This window comes from Copadichromis virginalis, linkage group LG18 (assembly GCF_057382275.1).
Source record: "Copadichromis virginalis isolate Kocher_CV1m ecotype Utaka linkage group LG18, C_Virginalis_male_GT1.1, whole genome shotgun sequence".
Lineage (NCBI taxonomy): Eukaryota > Metazoa > Chordata > Actinopteri > Cichliformes > Cichlidae > Copadichromis > Copadichromis virginalis.
In genome coordinates, this window is record NC_140635.1 from 5,362,715 (window position 1) to 5,377,529 (window position 14,815).

Consider the following 14,815-nt stretch of genomic DNA (forward strand, 5'->3'; position numbering starts at 1 on the left):
AACTGATAAACTACACAAGGGATACTTTGCTCAGAAGGCAGGAAGACGTTTCCTTATTTAGTCTGTACCGGTTTGAACTGGGAAAGCTGACACACGAACCTTTTTTTTCTCTATATAAACTGCTGTGTATCAAATAAACCTTTGAGTTGATTCTGGGAAAGCAATCTGAACAGTTTCTGTATCACTTTGTTCTCCTAGCTGCTCCCGATATCGTAACTAACCCCGCTGAACGGCATACCTGAGTGTTACTTTGAATAATTAGGAGTCTTATAAGGAAAGGACAAACTCTGCTTATCGCTCACGCCACGGAGGAAACCCGGGAAGGCAATTTCCTTCAATTATCATGCAGATTGTCTTTATGGACCCAGCTTTGCTGGCATGAACACTATCAAGTAAACACTGGATAGGGTCTTCCACAAGAGTTTGCAAAAGACAAGATTATTTAAGTTCAGTAGCATGATGAAACATTTAAAACAAAAACTATAACAACTTAAAAAAATACAATAAAGTAAAATCTTTACTTTTTTTAAATTAAATTTGCCAAAATATGAACCAAAATGAGGAATTTGTACATGTGTTTATTGAGCGTGTGATGTCTACATCTCTCAAACAGTCTAGTGTAGTTTGAAAATTAAACATTCTCAAAATAGAAACTCATAGGAACAAATAGCCAAAAAATTTATCTCTGGAGACTAACTGAATTGAAATCCAGCTAAAATAAAACAAAATATTAACAACTAATGAAAAACAAACTTTAAAAAAAAAAACAGACACCATTTAAAAGTTTACAAAGGGTGTCCATATACTTTTGGGATATGCAGGTAAGAGACCTGAGCTTGAGAAAAGAGCACAAGAACGCAGCGACCTCTGGTGGTTAATATGAAAACGACAAATACAGAAACCTGCATTTAAATTAATCACATTTTTCACATTATTATTAATATTTAACACATTTAAAATTATTTTAAGTAAGTAAGAAAAATGTATTTATATAGCACATCTCACGTAAATATAACAAAGTGCTTCACAAAAAAGCAAGAAAAAAACAACATATCATATTAATCTGAAGCAATAGACACAACATAACATCATTTATTGTTTGGAAATACTAACAACTGTCACTCAAAGTTCTAAAGCCTCACAATGGCTGCCCCATTAATTCGTTGTACAATACATACTTTTTATGATTAAAAAAATCAACATAACGAAGAGCATGAATTGTTCCTAAGAAAAAGGAAAAGTAGTTTTGTTGTGAACTGAGTAAACTTAATTTTCCAAAATATGAACAACTATAAAATGTGCCCGTCTGTGGTAAGAAGCTCGTTCATCTGATAAACAGTTTTGTTGGTCGCTATCGTGCAGGTGTATTGTGTAGCTGCTGCATGTTATGTGTGCTAGGTTTTCATGCTTTGTGGTCATCTCTGTGCAGCTAACCAGTGGATTAACTTTAGTTGTGTCTAGCTGATTTCCCACTACCAGAGGATCTGAACCAAGGAGCCATTACTTTGCAGTTTTGAGGTGGAATCACTTTGCACGTACTGGGTACAAAGTCGCCATCAAACCTCTTCTAGTAGGTACAAGGAACCACAACCAACCACCACCCATCACTGGTCTCACTAATGCCAAGCCGGCATGTCGGCAGAACCAAGAGGAGCATCAACAGTACAGCATTAATGATGAAAACCAGCGCAGAGCTAGGAAGGGAGATGCACCCAGGGCTGTTCAAGGACAGTGGTAGACCACAGAAAATCCTGGAGGGTGAAAATCAGACCTACATCCAGCTGCAGAGCCACACTAACAACAGCAGCAAGCCCCACCGTGAACGTAAACACCAGCAGACCAACAGACACGCCTCCAGCAGGGCAGACACAGATGGAGGCAGCAGTGGCACCAGCAGTAGCAGTAAATATGTAGTCATAAAGGGTTCAGAGTGGGTTTGAAACACAGACAGTAAAATTATTTAGCTCAGTTCAGTTCAGAAAGTATTAGAAATAGTATCCTGAATACCTTTTGTTCTAAGATTTGGTGCCAGGTTTTTATTTACCTTGATTAAGCAGAGACTTTAATGCCCCAATTGAAAGTTCCTTACTTAAACCATCTTAAAGCAGCTTCATTCAAACTGAGCAACCCTTTATGTTACACAATTAAAGTTTTCTTTTTCATTGCCATCCACAGTTAAAGATTTGAATAATTTTGTTCATGCTTAATTCTGCTTAATTTATTTGTTGTTACTGTGACCTCTAGCAGTACATCTGTCCGGATGATTAGGATAACATTGTATTACCGTCATGAACGTCGCTTTTCTGTTTTTTTCTGATAGTAACACATATTTGTTTGCTGTGTTTGGATCCAATGTGATTTCACATGAATATTTTAAGAATTCATCTCTGGTCTTTGGCTCAGATTCTGGTAGTGAACCATCCACATTAGTGATTTTCATTAAGACGTTTGTCCATTTCTCTCTTAAAATTGATTGTAGTATATCTCTGGTCTCTGATAGTGCCCTTTGCTCTCTGTCAAAATGCTGCAGACAAAAGGAGTGGATTGTAATAAAGCATATAGACTCACTGAGTGCTGACAGTGAGGGGTAGTTGTGTAGAAACTGGATGTGATCCTCTGTGTGTGAGAGCTGCTTCAGCTCAGCATCTTTCCTCTTCAGCTCAGTGATCTCCTGCTCCAGCTTCTCCTGAAGCTCTTTGACTCGACTCACTTCAGTTTCCTGCTGGGATCTGATCTGCTGCTTCACATCAGAGCTTCTTTTCTGGATGAGATGGATCAGCTCAGTGAAGATCTTCTCACTGTGCTCCACTGTTTGATCAGCAGACTGATTGATGGCCTCCACCTCCTGTTGAAGCAGCTTCACATCTTTCTCTCTGTCCTGGATTCTCTGCTGGATGTTTTGTCCACTCACCTCCAGCTCTCTCTGCCTCTCAGTCCTTTCTGCTGCAGCTGAGACTGTGTCGTGGCCTTTATGTTCATCCACAGAGCAGAGATAACAGATACTCTGCTGATCAGTACGGCAGAACATCTTCATCACCTCATCATGACGAGAGCAGATCTTCTCCTGGAGCTTCTTGGAGGGCTCCACCAGCTTGTGTTTCTTGAATGTAGGTGAATCATAATGAGGCTGAAGGTGTTTCTCACAGTAAGAAACCAAACACACCAAACAGAACTTCACTGCTTTCATTTTTCTCCCAGTGCAGACATCACAGGCCACATCTTCAGGTCCAGCATAGCAGTGATCAGCAGGAGCAGCTTGGAGTCCAGTCTTCTTCAGCTCCTCCACTAAATCTGCTAACATGGTGTTTTTCACCAGGACAGGCCTCGCTGTGAAAGTCCTCCGGCACTGAGGGCAGCTGTAGATTTTCTTCTTTTCCTCTTCATCCCAGAAGCTTTCAATACAGTTCATGCAGTAGCTGTGTCCACAGGGAAGAGTCACCGGATCCTTCAGTAGATCCAAACAGATCGAACAAGAGAAGGCGTCCTGATCCAGATCAACTCTTTTTATCGCCATTTCTCTTCAAAGTCCCAGGGTACTTAAGTTTGCTTCAGTTTCCTTCAGCAGAGTTTGAACTGTAAGCCAAAAGCTCGCCATGCTTGTTTGTTAAAGAGCCTGCAGTAAATGACGTTTATCAACTCTGACACTCAGCCGCTTGCACCCATCTAAAACCTGGCAGGTCTGTGAAGCGGCGGGACACTTAAAATATCTGGACAGACTGAAATGTGCCAGTTCGCTTGTTTTGTTTTGTTTTTTAATCAAAGTCTCAGCAGCACTTCTACCGACCTCAACCAATCAAATATTTGGTTTCATTAGATTTGCACTCCTTGAGTCCTTTTTCAGTACGCACATTCTTCATCATTTCTCTGCAGAGTGCATCAGTTCTGTTGTCTGAGTAAGTGTAGTCAAGGCAGCAGATTCAGACACACATACAATCTACTGTATAGATTTATCACAGTAAATATATCAACAAAGGATCCAAAGTGATATCCTGCTCTTGCATCCAGGTGGCCAAAAGAAAACGAAAATTGTCACAAGCTGTGAAGAAAGTATTGGTTAGTCCAGAGGACCCGTCATCAGTAAACTGGTATTGGCTGGGATGTTTCATGTAAAAACCAACTGTTCATCATCTGAAACCTTTACAGACATATATGTATTTGTATATTTGTATAGCGCTTTACTAGTCCCTAAGGACCCCAAAGCGCTTTACACATCCAGTCATCCACCCATTCACGCACACATTTACACACTGGTGATGGCGAGCTACATTTTACCATGTCGGATCATTTTTCACAAACAGCTGCTTAAAAGCAGGATGAACACCAAGACTTGTGCGCAGTGGAGTAAATCAGTAAATCATTTAAGCTGCTTTCCAGAAGAAGAAGCTTTATTTATTTGTGGGTACAAAGTCACAGTGAACTGAACAAACTATACGTGCTGTTTCCTTTGTCGGTGTGATTGGATGAAATGTGTCACTTAAAGAAGAGTGACTTTCAGTTTTGTTTTTTGTAATTAAGATCCTTCTGATCAGATCCGTGTTACGCACCAGCTGCTCACTGCAAGATATCTTATCAAAAAGTCTGTGAGGAGCGATAGGGGAGAAATTAATTTCAGTGAGAGCTGCAGCGCCGAACACTCAGACTGTTGAGTCACTCTTCTTTCTTTGAGTGTGTTGACATTTTAAAAGTATCTTTGTGTAGCAAATGCTTGACACTTTACTGTCTGGTGAGGCTCACACTGGATTTCTGAAATTCAAAGTTCCTCCACAGATGTAGGAGTTAGAAATGTGCATACAAATTCAAATTCAAATTCAAATTTTATTTGTCACGTACACAGTCATACACAGTACGATATGTAGTGAAATGCTTGGACAACTGCTCGTGACCTAAAGAAAACAAAAAAGGAAAAGGCTATGAATAAGATAGGAAATAAATATGAAAAATTAAAAAGGGTAAATTTAACTAGGAAGGATGGCACACATCAGATGAATTCCAATGACGTTGTAGGGGCGTAGCGTGGCGTCATGGTAACAATCCGCTACAATTTGTCTCACATGTCGACTCAAAGATTTATTGGCCAGATTTTGACAAACAGCTTTATAAAGCTAACGCAGTTTCCTCTTGCTGCCACTTGGTGCCGCCTGTGCTCTTTGTTTCCCTAAAGCAGCTAACTCATCATGAGGCATGATGGTTTTTGAAAATAGAGCATCACACAGGTGATACTTGTGTGTCAAATATGATGCACTTGGCTTTACAAGGTTTATTATGTCACGTGAGACTGATAGCTGTATGTTCTGTTAGTCTGTAATGATGTTGATGTTGTGAGTTTTATACTTGTGTATATTCCCATATTTTTACTGCAACCCTTTTTACAGACCAGACACTGCAGCTGACAACGAGGCTTTAAAGATCCTCTCTTTAAGAAGCTTCGGTGACCCAGCTGTGGCTTTCTATCAGTAAATATATGAGCACCAGGAAAAATAAATAAGCTCACTTTAAAGCGTTGACCTTTATCCATGGCTTTTCATATAGAGTCAGTTTCAGCTGTATAAACAGCAGCATGACGACTGCAGCCAATTAACCTGTTTAGCACTGCAAACATATACACTGAACCCGGGAACTCAGGCGTGTTTGGAATCACATTAGAATCTGCTAAAGCCATCTGGATCCTGGATTTGAACCCAGGCTCTTTTGTTAATAGTCTTCATATCCTCCCCCGAGCTTGCAAAGGTTCCTCTGGTAATTATCATTGCTGTTGTTTTTTTCTCACAATATGAAAAAACTAAGTTACTCTGTGAAAAAAATCCTTCAGTTTGGTTCTCAAAGGGCAAAAAGACCATCTGGTTTCAGAAATAAGCCAACAAAAGCTACTTTTTCCCATAAAAATAAAACAAAAACTTTATTGTGACTGAGGTTACAATGACTGGAACTATGCGTGGGATGAGTTACCTTTATTTATTATTTGTTTAATCTTAGGAGCAGATAATAACATGTGCATAATGTTAGAGTGAGCTCAGCTCATGTAGCTTAAAAGGTGCAAAACATTCAGTATGTCAGAGTACTAAAGTTTAACGATTTGTTAAAACTACATTTCTAAAACCAGCAAAAACTACAGAGAAACTGTTTTGTGCAGCAGCCACTTTCAGATTTTGTTTGAGTTTTATGAAGTGAACTTCAAACCTTAATGTTGGTCCTTTTATAAGATAGTTTTTTATGTTCCCTTCAACAAATTTCAATAATAACTGCATGAGAAGAGTTTGTTCATGTTTAAGTTTGTGCCAGTGTTGATTGTGTCTGTAAGTAACTAATGAACATGTGCTGATCATCTGCAGTCTTCTGCTGAGTCCTGGGATTCCTCCTGATCGATCAATTCATTACACCTGCACTCCCCAACAGCAGCAGCTTCTCCTGGCAGTATCAGCACTACAGCAACTTCAGTCTGACCACCAGAATAAACCTGATCCAGGAATGCCCCCAGACCAGGACGAGCAGCTCCCAAAGGATCCGCTGCCAAAGTCCTCAGACCAAAAGGTGGTTTGAATGTTGGGGGTGACTGCTGTAAAGTTGAAGCATGAGTGAAGAGGACCAAACACGAAAAGCCAGTTTGAAATAAAAACAATTAAAGCATTTTGGTCACAGTCCTACTTCATACACGCAGACTAGATAAAATAATCAGCTGCAAACCTAAAAATAAACTTCAGTTAAACAAACAACCACGTACCTGATTAACATACAGTTATCCGATGCTGCTGTAGCGCTGAAGCTGTACAGTAGGCCGTTAGGGAGATGTGATATGATCTCCCAGTCTGTCAGCGAGGAAACCACCAGTAAATATTTAATCAGCAATTTAGTTTGCCTTTTAAATATTCATGAAATCTAATCAACTTAATCACGGTGTGATCGTTATTTCACAGCGTAATGAAACTCCCCGCCAGTTCACTCAAGTGTGTCCAGGGTGGCTGACTTCACGCCGTCGCTCTCTAAAACAATAAGACTGACACACACACACACACACACACACACACACACACACACACACACACACACACACACACACACACACACACACCTAAAGATGCAGGCACACATGCATCACATAAAAACAATGTAGCTGACTAGGAAAGGAGAAGGGAAACCAATAATTAAAAAGATTTGCGTGAAAGGAAGCAAAAAAAGGAAAGAAGGAAGGATAGAAGTAAGAAAAGAACAAAGGAAGGCTAAAAGAAGGAAGGATATAAAAACAATGAAAGAAGGAAGAAGACAGAACGTAGGATAAATATAGAGAAGAAAAAATGAAGGACAAAGGCAGAATGATAGATAATTGTAGTTGAGAAAAAAAGGAACAAATAAAGGACAGAAGGAAGGAACAAAGGAAGCTGCATTGTTTTTCAGCTTTGCTGTTATTCTGCCCCCTGGTGGCTAAAAAGCCACATAAAGCAGCTTTAAAGATTATTGGACAGTTTTTGTACAAAAAAGGAAACAAGATGATCAATATGAAAGATATATTCAACTTCACACTAAACAGACTCATAAATTATTGACACCATCAGCCATAACTCTGACTTTACAGGAGCTGTTTCCCATTTTTAGAAATACGTTTATTCCCTTTCTTGCCAGGAGTTAGTCAATAAGACTCTTGGGGGGCCGAGCTAGCTGTCCTCCCGCAGAGCTTCCAGTCTTTATGCAAAACTAAATGTGCAGCTGGGAGTTTTGCATACTGATGTGAGCGGGCTATGAGGCTGCTATTTTATTATCTGAGTATTTTCTTTTTTATGTTACAGCTTCTTCAGATGTTTGGTTTGGGCTTTAAGTGGTTTCCAGAAGTTCTCCCCTGAAGGCGAGATGACACCAGAGGCATCAGATGGATTGGAGTACCCTTGGAGCATTAATTTTTACAAAACTTCTCAAGAGTTTATTTTATTCATCTCAAACTGATTAACTTTTCTGCAGTTTTGAGATGAAGTTGAGCACGTACCAGCAGATTTGATCCCATGTTGGTGAGGGAGAGCAGGAAGTAACATTATGAAGTGTATACACACATGCGCCTCAGAGGAGATCCTGCAGCTTTCTGCTGTGTGCAACAAAATATTATAATATGGCAAGAAATGATAACGTGTACAGCTTCTCCTCCTGCCGTTTCCCGACATCTAACCTGATAAGATGAGATAAAGTGGATGTGAGACTTTAGCATCACGCAGACACAACAGAGAGGCTATTACTGCGTCTGATGAAAAGCAGATAGATTGCACTGTATTCCAGCCTGTGGCTAAGATCCCACAGGGCAGGCAGAATGAGGTGCTCTCCAAAATGAGCTCGACATCGCCGCAAATAGGACACAGCAGCTTCCCCGTGTTCTCCTCGGGCCAAGCATTACTCTGTACATTAGATTCATCTCACCGTTCCTCTGTGGAGAGCTGCAGCAGCATGTACGGGATAAACGGAGGTGTATTGTTGTGTCACCTGGAAACATCCCGTGTTATAGAATTAGCATATTTATGCTTCACAGTCCTCAGTTTCTTTGTCTGGCTTTAACCTGGATTTAATTCTCCACAGTTTTAAATGTGCTGTTTAATTCAGTTTAAAGCTTCTTAACGTGGGATTCTTCAGTGACTGTGGTCATTGTTGGATTCTTGTTGCTTCGCATTAATTACTGTTTTATTGATACGCATGCAAACACACACACACACACACACACACACACACACACACACACACACACACACACACACACACACAGTGTAAATGACTAGAAAGGGAGAGGGAATGGGGTTGAAGAAAGGAAGGAAGGAATAATTTTAAAAAGGCAGGAAGGAAGGACAAATGGAAGGAAAACTGATAGAAAGAAAAGAATAGAAAAGCAAGAATAGAAGAAATTATGGACAGAAGTAAGTATGGTAAGAAAGGAACCAACAAAAGAAGGAATGGTACAGAGAAAGGAAGAAGGAAGGAAAATAGAAATAAAACATGAAAAGAATGACGGATGGATAGAAGTCAGGAAAAGAAGAAAGTCAGAAATAAAGGAACCTGAAGGGTATAGAGACGGATTAAGGGGAAAGAAAAGGAAGAAGCAAGACTAAAAAGGAAGGAAGGAAAGAAGAAATTTTATAGAGAAGGAAAAGGAGGAAAGTTAGGAAGACCATAGGGAATGAATGAAGGAAAGGGAAGAAACAAGACAAAAAGGAAGAAAGGAAGAACAATAGAAGGAGAGGTAGAGAAACAAGAAAACAAAGGAAGGCAGAAAGGAAGGATTGAATATGTATTTTATTAAATGTGTAGGAAGCACTCGTGCTGCTCATCACTATGAAACACAACAAGCAGCATTAATGAAGGATAGACTGTATCTAAACAATGGACTTAGCTTCAGGTAATGTAACAAATTACTTTCTATCACTAAAGTTTTTAAATGTTTTTAAACGTTTTTAAACTCTAATGAGTAACATGTAGTTACTGCTGACTGACTCCCTCGGTCTCTCCTTTTTCCTTGTTCTAGAGTCCATTGTTGTTTCCTCCAATTAGAGTCCTAGATGCTGAATTATTATTATTATTATTATTCTCTCTCTTTTTTTTCTTTTAGACAAACCTGCTGCATTCTGCGCTTGAGGCCTTGTTACAGTTTTCATCTTGTTTTCCACCCACCTGCCTTTTCCCTGTCTGAATACCAGGTCTCTTTAGATGAAGCGTGACAACCACTTTGCGTAACGTCAGCCTCGTGGGATCATTAGTGTGAAAATAAACTTTGTTATTTTGTTTTTTTGAGGGGGGTTTCTCTTTATTTCCAGCTCCCGTGTCAGAATGCAGAATTTATAGTCTGCATAAAGACTGGAAGCACTGACAGCTAGGCTGGTCCCCAAAGAGCGTTATATATTATCTCTTGCTAAGAAAGAGAAAATAGCGATGAAAAATGATGAATTGATGAGGCTCAAGAAGATCTCACAACCATAAATTTGAATAAATCTTACATATTGATCACCTGATTGTCTTTGGATGTGCAAATCTGGCTGACTTAACCTCTTTAAAACTGTCATGGGTGACACAGAGCATCATTAGCATCCTTTAAAGCAGAAACTTTAAAGAAATGTTATTACAGCTTTCCAGTGCATATGGGATTCATGTCACCCAAACACAAAAGATCCCAGAATGAAGTTACAACTGCAGCTTTACCAGTTCCATGTCTGTCAGATGCTGCGGGCGTCACAGAGTACAAAGCATTTAAAGTCATGTTCTGGGGCAAAGTCAGTAAAATTTTCCTTTGAAAACATTCACATTTGACTGTTGACTTTATATCAGCAATGTTTTCATGTGACCACTTAAAATAAGTTGAGATTCAGTAATACTTCAAAGTAAATGCCTAAATATGGTCCCAGAGGCATTTCATGGCGTTTCTGATCCGCTGACAGTTTAAAGATGGACTGTGATTGACACTGACATCATCCATTTATTTTAACTCTGTGTTTTGAAGCCTCGGCTTTGGAGTTTGTTGCTTCAAGCCAGAAGTTACCATATTTGGATGAGAAGGTACAAATGTATCCTTTAACAATGCCCATTTTGGTTCGTAAGCTGTATTTTTATATGTGCTTTAAAGTCCTGAGTTTCCTTCCTGGTTAAGGGATTCCCAGGATCGTGCTTAAAGAAGCTGGATCCTGGGAGCTACAGGGAAATTTTAAGCAGACATATCAGTTTGAAAATACAGCATTCATATAGTACATAAATGTATTTGATTGTGAGTCATGTCACGCCAACTTTTCTACATACAAATGAGAGAAACCCTTCACCTCCTCTCCTGCTGAGCCACACTGATGGAAGAAACTGTACACAGTCGTATAAAAACACAGCAGTGGAGCTTCGGGAGTCAGCAAGGTGAACGCTACAGAAAATGTGAATCCCAGAAGCTCGACACGTGGCGATAAACAAAGAGGAAGAACACCTCGTTATAGAGGAGGGCTGAAATGATGAAGTGTGATAGCAGCAAGAGCTAAGTGAAGGTGAGGAGCAAAGCAGAGGGGATGAGTAGATGCAGATGTAACACAGTCAGATTATCAGTTTGAGGAAGTGATTGACGGGGATTATACAGCCATTGTTAATTGAAAGTAAGGTTGAAAGGACAGGAAATGAGAGGGGATTATGCAAATGAGACATTATGATGCAAAAGAAAGCTTCAAATGTCTTTTTAGATTCATCATTATGAATAGAAATGTATTTTTGAGCATATGTTAGTATTACGGGGGGTTTGCAGTGGTTCCCAGTCGCTTCCACTTTGTTATAATGCTGATAACAGCTGATTGTGGAACATTTAGAAGTGAGGAAATTTCATGGCTGGACTTGTTGCACAGGCGGCGTCCTATCACGGTAGCACGCTGTAATCCTCTGAGCTCCTGAGAGCAACCCGTTCTTTCACAAATGTTAGTAGCAGCAGTCTGCATGTCCGGGTGCTTGATTTTATACACCTGAATTTGATGATTTGGACGGGAGTGTGAATACCTTTGGCAGCTTAACGTATTTGATATATCACCGATTTTCACACAGGACGCCTTCCTGCTTAGTGTCACCTCCCGGTCTTGAACCAGAGATTGTTTCACATGTTTGAACGTGAACGTTTTAACACTTGATCCTTTTGCATTTGGGTTTAAAGTGCTCCTCTGAACCTGCTCATAAGAAATACTGACGGTGCTTTGAATTCAGCGTTGGCAGGTCTCCTCTGTCATCTTTTAGACAGCACAGCATTGTAAATACACCTTGTCTCTTTGCCTTTTTTTCCCTTTAATTAGGATACAGTTTATGCATACATGAAAATCTTTCATCCTCTGCCTCTTTCTCACTTCCATAGGGTTGGTTTTGAAGCCTGCAGACCTCAAGCAGGAGACACAAAGCAGATAAAAGTGTAGCACGACGAGAAGTTCAGTTTGTCTCCTGCTGTTTCTGAAACAACACAGCGGGAGCAGCTCGCTAACCTACATTTCAAGCTTCAATGTTTAATATGTGCGTGTGTGTATTAAGTGTTATATTGTTGCATGCATGCAGTATGCATAACTGTCACATGTGCAGCACAGTCCATATTTATGTGTGGCCACTGCAGAGTTCTGTGCATTGGTCGGTCTGTTTTAGGCATTTCACGTGTGCTCTAGTATTTTATAGTATGTGCTTATTATTAATTTATCATTTTCTATTAATGCTATGATTTCTGGACGTTTTTGAGTAAATGTGGAAAACTATATTACAAATCTGAGACTGATAGTTTATTTAAAGCCAGAGATTTAACATGTTTTAGCGCTGTAACCATGGGACTAGCTCAGAAACTTATAGGGTTTTATGACTTCCTTTCCACCTACATGTAGAAGTGGTTTCATGCAATCCCCCCTAAAAAAAAAAACCCAATTTGTATCTAAAAGCTGGCACAGTATCAGACCTGGGTCCAGAGCTGGACCACTGACATCAGTGACCGTGGGAGGAGCTACTCCAAGAAATTCACCAGCAATCTGCAGATTTTCATCACTCTTAAATTACTTAAACAAACTGTTTTCACACTCCAGAAAATTTCAGGGGAGTCACGTCTGCATATTTTCAAAAATTGTCCTTTTCTCATGTGAAGCACACAGCAGGAGGGAGTCTGCTTCAGCATTCGTGTAGGAGCTGTCTGGATAGAGCATGTGGGACGCGTAAACTCAAAAGCAGCACATTGTTTGGACTAGATGCTTCTCTCACATTGGCTCAGTCTGACATCACACAGGTTAGAGACGGGCTGATGTCCAGTGTGACCACATTCTCACGTGCACCTCAGTCAGAGGATATGTGGAACAGTTCAGTGCAGCGGAGCAGCTCACGTGATGTTCAGTCCTCAAACAGCTGGTTTCTCTGCTCTCTTTCCACAGTCCAACGACATGCATGATAGGTTAGTTGGTGAAAATGATAACTTTGAATCCTCTGACCACATGCTTCAAATGTTCTTCATCTTTCTCAGAAACACTCATATTCCTCTGTTTTCTCCCCTAACATCAATATTCTGATGCTTATGTTTGGTTGTAGCGTTCAGACACTAGTTCAGCGCCTCTGTATGATTTACAAAATGTGCCACTGACCACCAGCTGATGCCACCAAACTCAGTGATGCTGAATCACAGCCCTTTCTCTCCTCGTGATGTCACAACCTCAGCAGTCGCCCGCCTCCTAAAGCCGGCAGCAGGAGAGAGAAGTCAGTCACTGTGCAGGGCTTCCCGCTGCAGAGCTGCACTCTGATTCATTTGTTTCAGACCAGCAGAAGAGAAGAAGCAGCAGAAGGACAAACTAGTATAATAACAGAGGAAAAAACATCTCCTGAATGGCACCGGGGACCTGCAGCAGAAACATGGAGCGGTCAGACCTGAAAGGAAAGTCTAAGAGGAAGAGGAGGAGGAGGTGCAAAGGCAAAGGTGAGTCGAGCAGCTGTGATTGTTGAACTTTATGTGGGAAACAGATGATGATGCTGACAGTTATTTGTGGCAGTATTCAGTGAGCTTGGGTCTTTTTTACTCCACTGATGAAATTCTTACAAAAGCTTTGTTTTGCTTTGCCGTTAGAGTTACTGCATTACATTACATCACTTACAGCGAGTGCATTTAGGAAGAGATGTTTTACAATTTACCACAGTCCACCTGCTGTATTTGTGAGTTCAAGAAGAGCATTTACAGGAAAAATAACGCTTATTGCTTTAGTCTCTGCGTTTGGTGATGATTTCAAGTGTTTGGTTTTCTGCTAACTTGAGCTTTGATTTGGTTTTGTCCTTCGCTGCTTCTCTGTCTTTATGTGGGGATTTTCCTGCTGTCTCTGAGTTTTGAATCCTTGTTTGGGTCTTTCTTTGTTTTTGGATCTTGTTTGTGGGTCCTGGCTTGGTTTTGTTATTTTGGGGGTTAGACTGAATTTTAGCTGCAAGCATAGTTTCAGAAATAGTCAGTTGTTACCACTGACAGACCTTTTGGGCTGTTATGAGACTTTTTTAGATATGCTAAATCCCACATGAAGGTGTAAATAAAAACGAATTTAAAACTTCTGGACACCTGGATATTAAGAGCATGTTACAGGGATAGAGCTTTCTCGTTGAGGTTTAACCAACCAACAGATGGAAATTAAGTGGAAATCACTGGTAGTGTGGCCGAGTGGTCTAAGGCGCTGGATTAAGGCTCCAGTCTCTTTGGAGGCGTGGGTTCGAATCCCACCACTGCCAGGCTTTAGTGGCTCCACATGTTCTCCTCCCAAGCTGTGAATTGAGTTTTTAAACTGGTTATATACTCTGCAAATTCACATGAGAGGAGTGGGCTTGGCAGCGCCTAGCCAATCTAAAGAAAAAGTTTCTTCTGTCTACAGTAACTGCTCCCTGTGATGGAAATTGCTTCAGTTTGTCAGCACATCAAAGTGAAATGAATTACATTGAACAGGTTTTTGTTCTGTCTTCTAGTAGCTGTAGTTCCAACCGGGTAAAAGAGACTTAAATGCAGATTAGAATCACACATAAAAAAAAATTTTTTTTTACCTGTTGCCAATCGACAACGGTACCGTTTGCCCTTCATTCACTGATTTTAGTAAATTATGGCTTAACAATCTATATGATACATACAGCATGCTGTAAGGAAAACAGTGATTTTAAACAGCTGAGCGTACCCTGCTCCTGAAGGTTTAAGTTTGTATTCTTTCAGCTGCGGTGTGTGAATAAAGATTAAATATAAAAGTGATTTCATACCTGTTGATCTTGAATCTGTAAGAAATGACCTTCCTAGTACAGAAAACCCAGGATTGATCCTGAGGTTATCCGGATAAGATCCTGCTTCATAGTACAAACTTCTGCTGTGGCG

General features: G+C 40.3%; 2 protein-coding genes and 1 non-coding gene across 3 annotated transcripts in view; 2 read left to right on the forward strand and 1 right to left on the reverse strand.

The window, feature by feature from the left end:
• Positions 1 to 1,304: 1,304 nt before the first annotated feature.
• LOC146687068 (tripartite motif-containing protein 16-like) lies at positions 1,305 to 3,514 on the reverse strand. The gene has a single exon (XM_085438780.1). It carries the CDS (start codon positions 3,512 to 3,514, stop codon positions 2,219 to 2,221), a length of 1,296 nt encoding a protein of 431 aa, XP_085294906.1. The 3' UTR covers positions 1,305 to 2,218.
• A 9,794-nt stretch (positions 3,515 to 13,308) lies between these two features.
• Positions 13,309 to 14,815, forward strand: part of LOC146687069 (inactive double-stranded RNA-specific editase B2-like) — a 36,655-nt gene continuing 35,148 nt past the window's right edge. The window contains exon 1 of the mRNA XM_085438177.1: positions 13,309 to 13,399. Within this exon, the coding sequence (XP_085294303.1) occupies positions 13,309 to 13,399 (91 nt within the window). The remainder of the gene's footprint in view (positions 13,400 to 14,815) is intronic.
• trnal-aag (transfer RNA leucine (anticodon AAG)) lies at positions 14,109 to 14,190 on the forward strand. Its single transcript has one exon. It is a non-coding gene; the product is annotated as a tRNA-Leu (tRNA).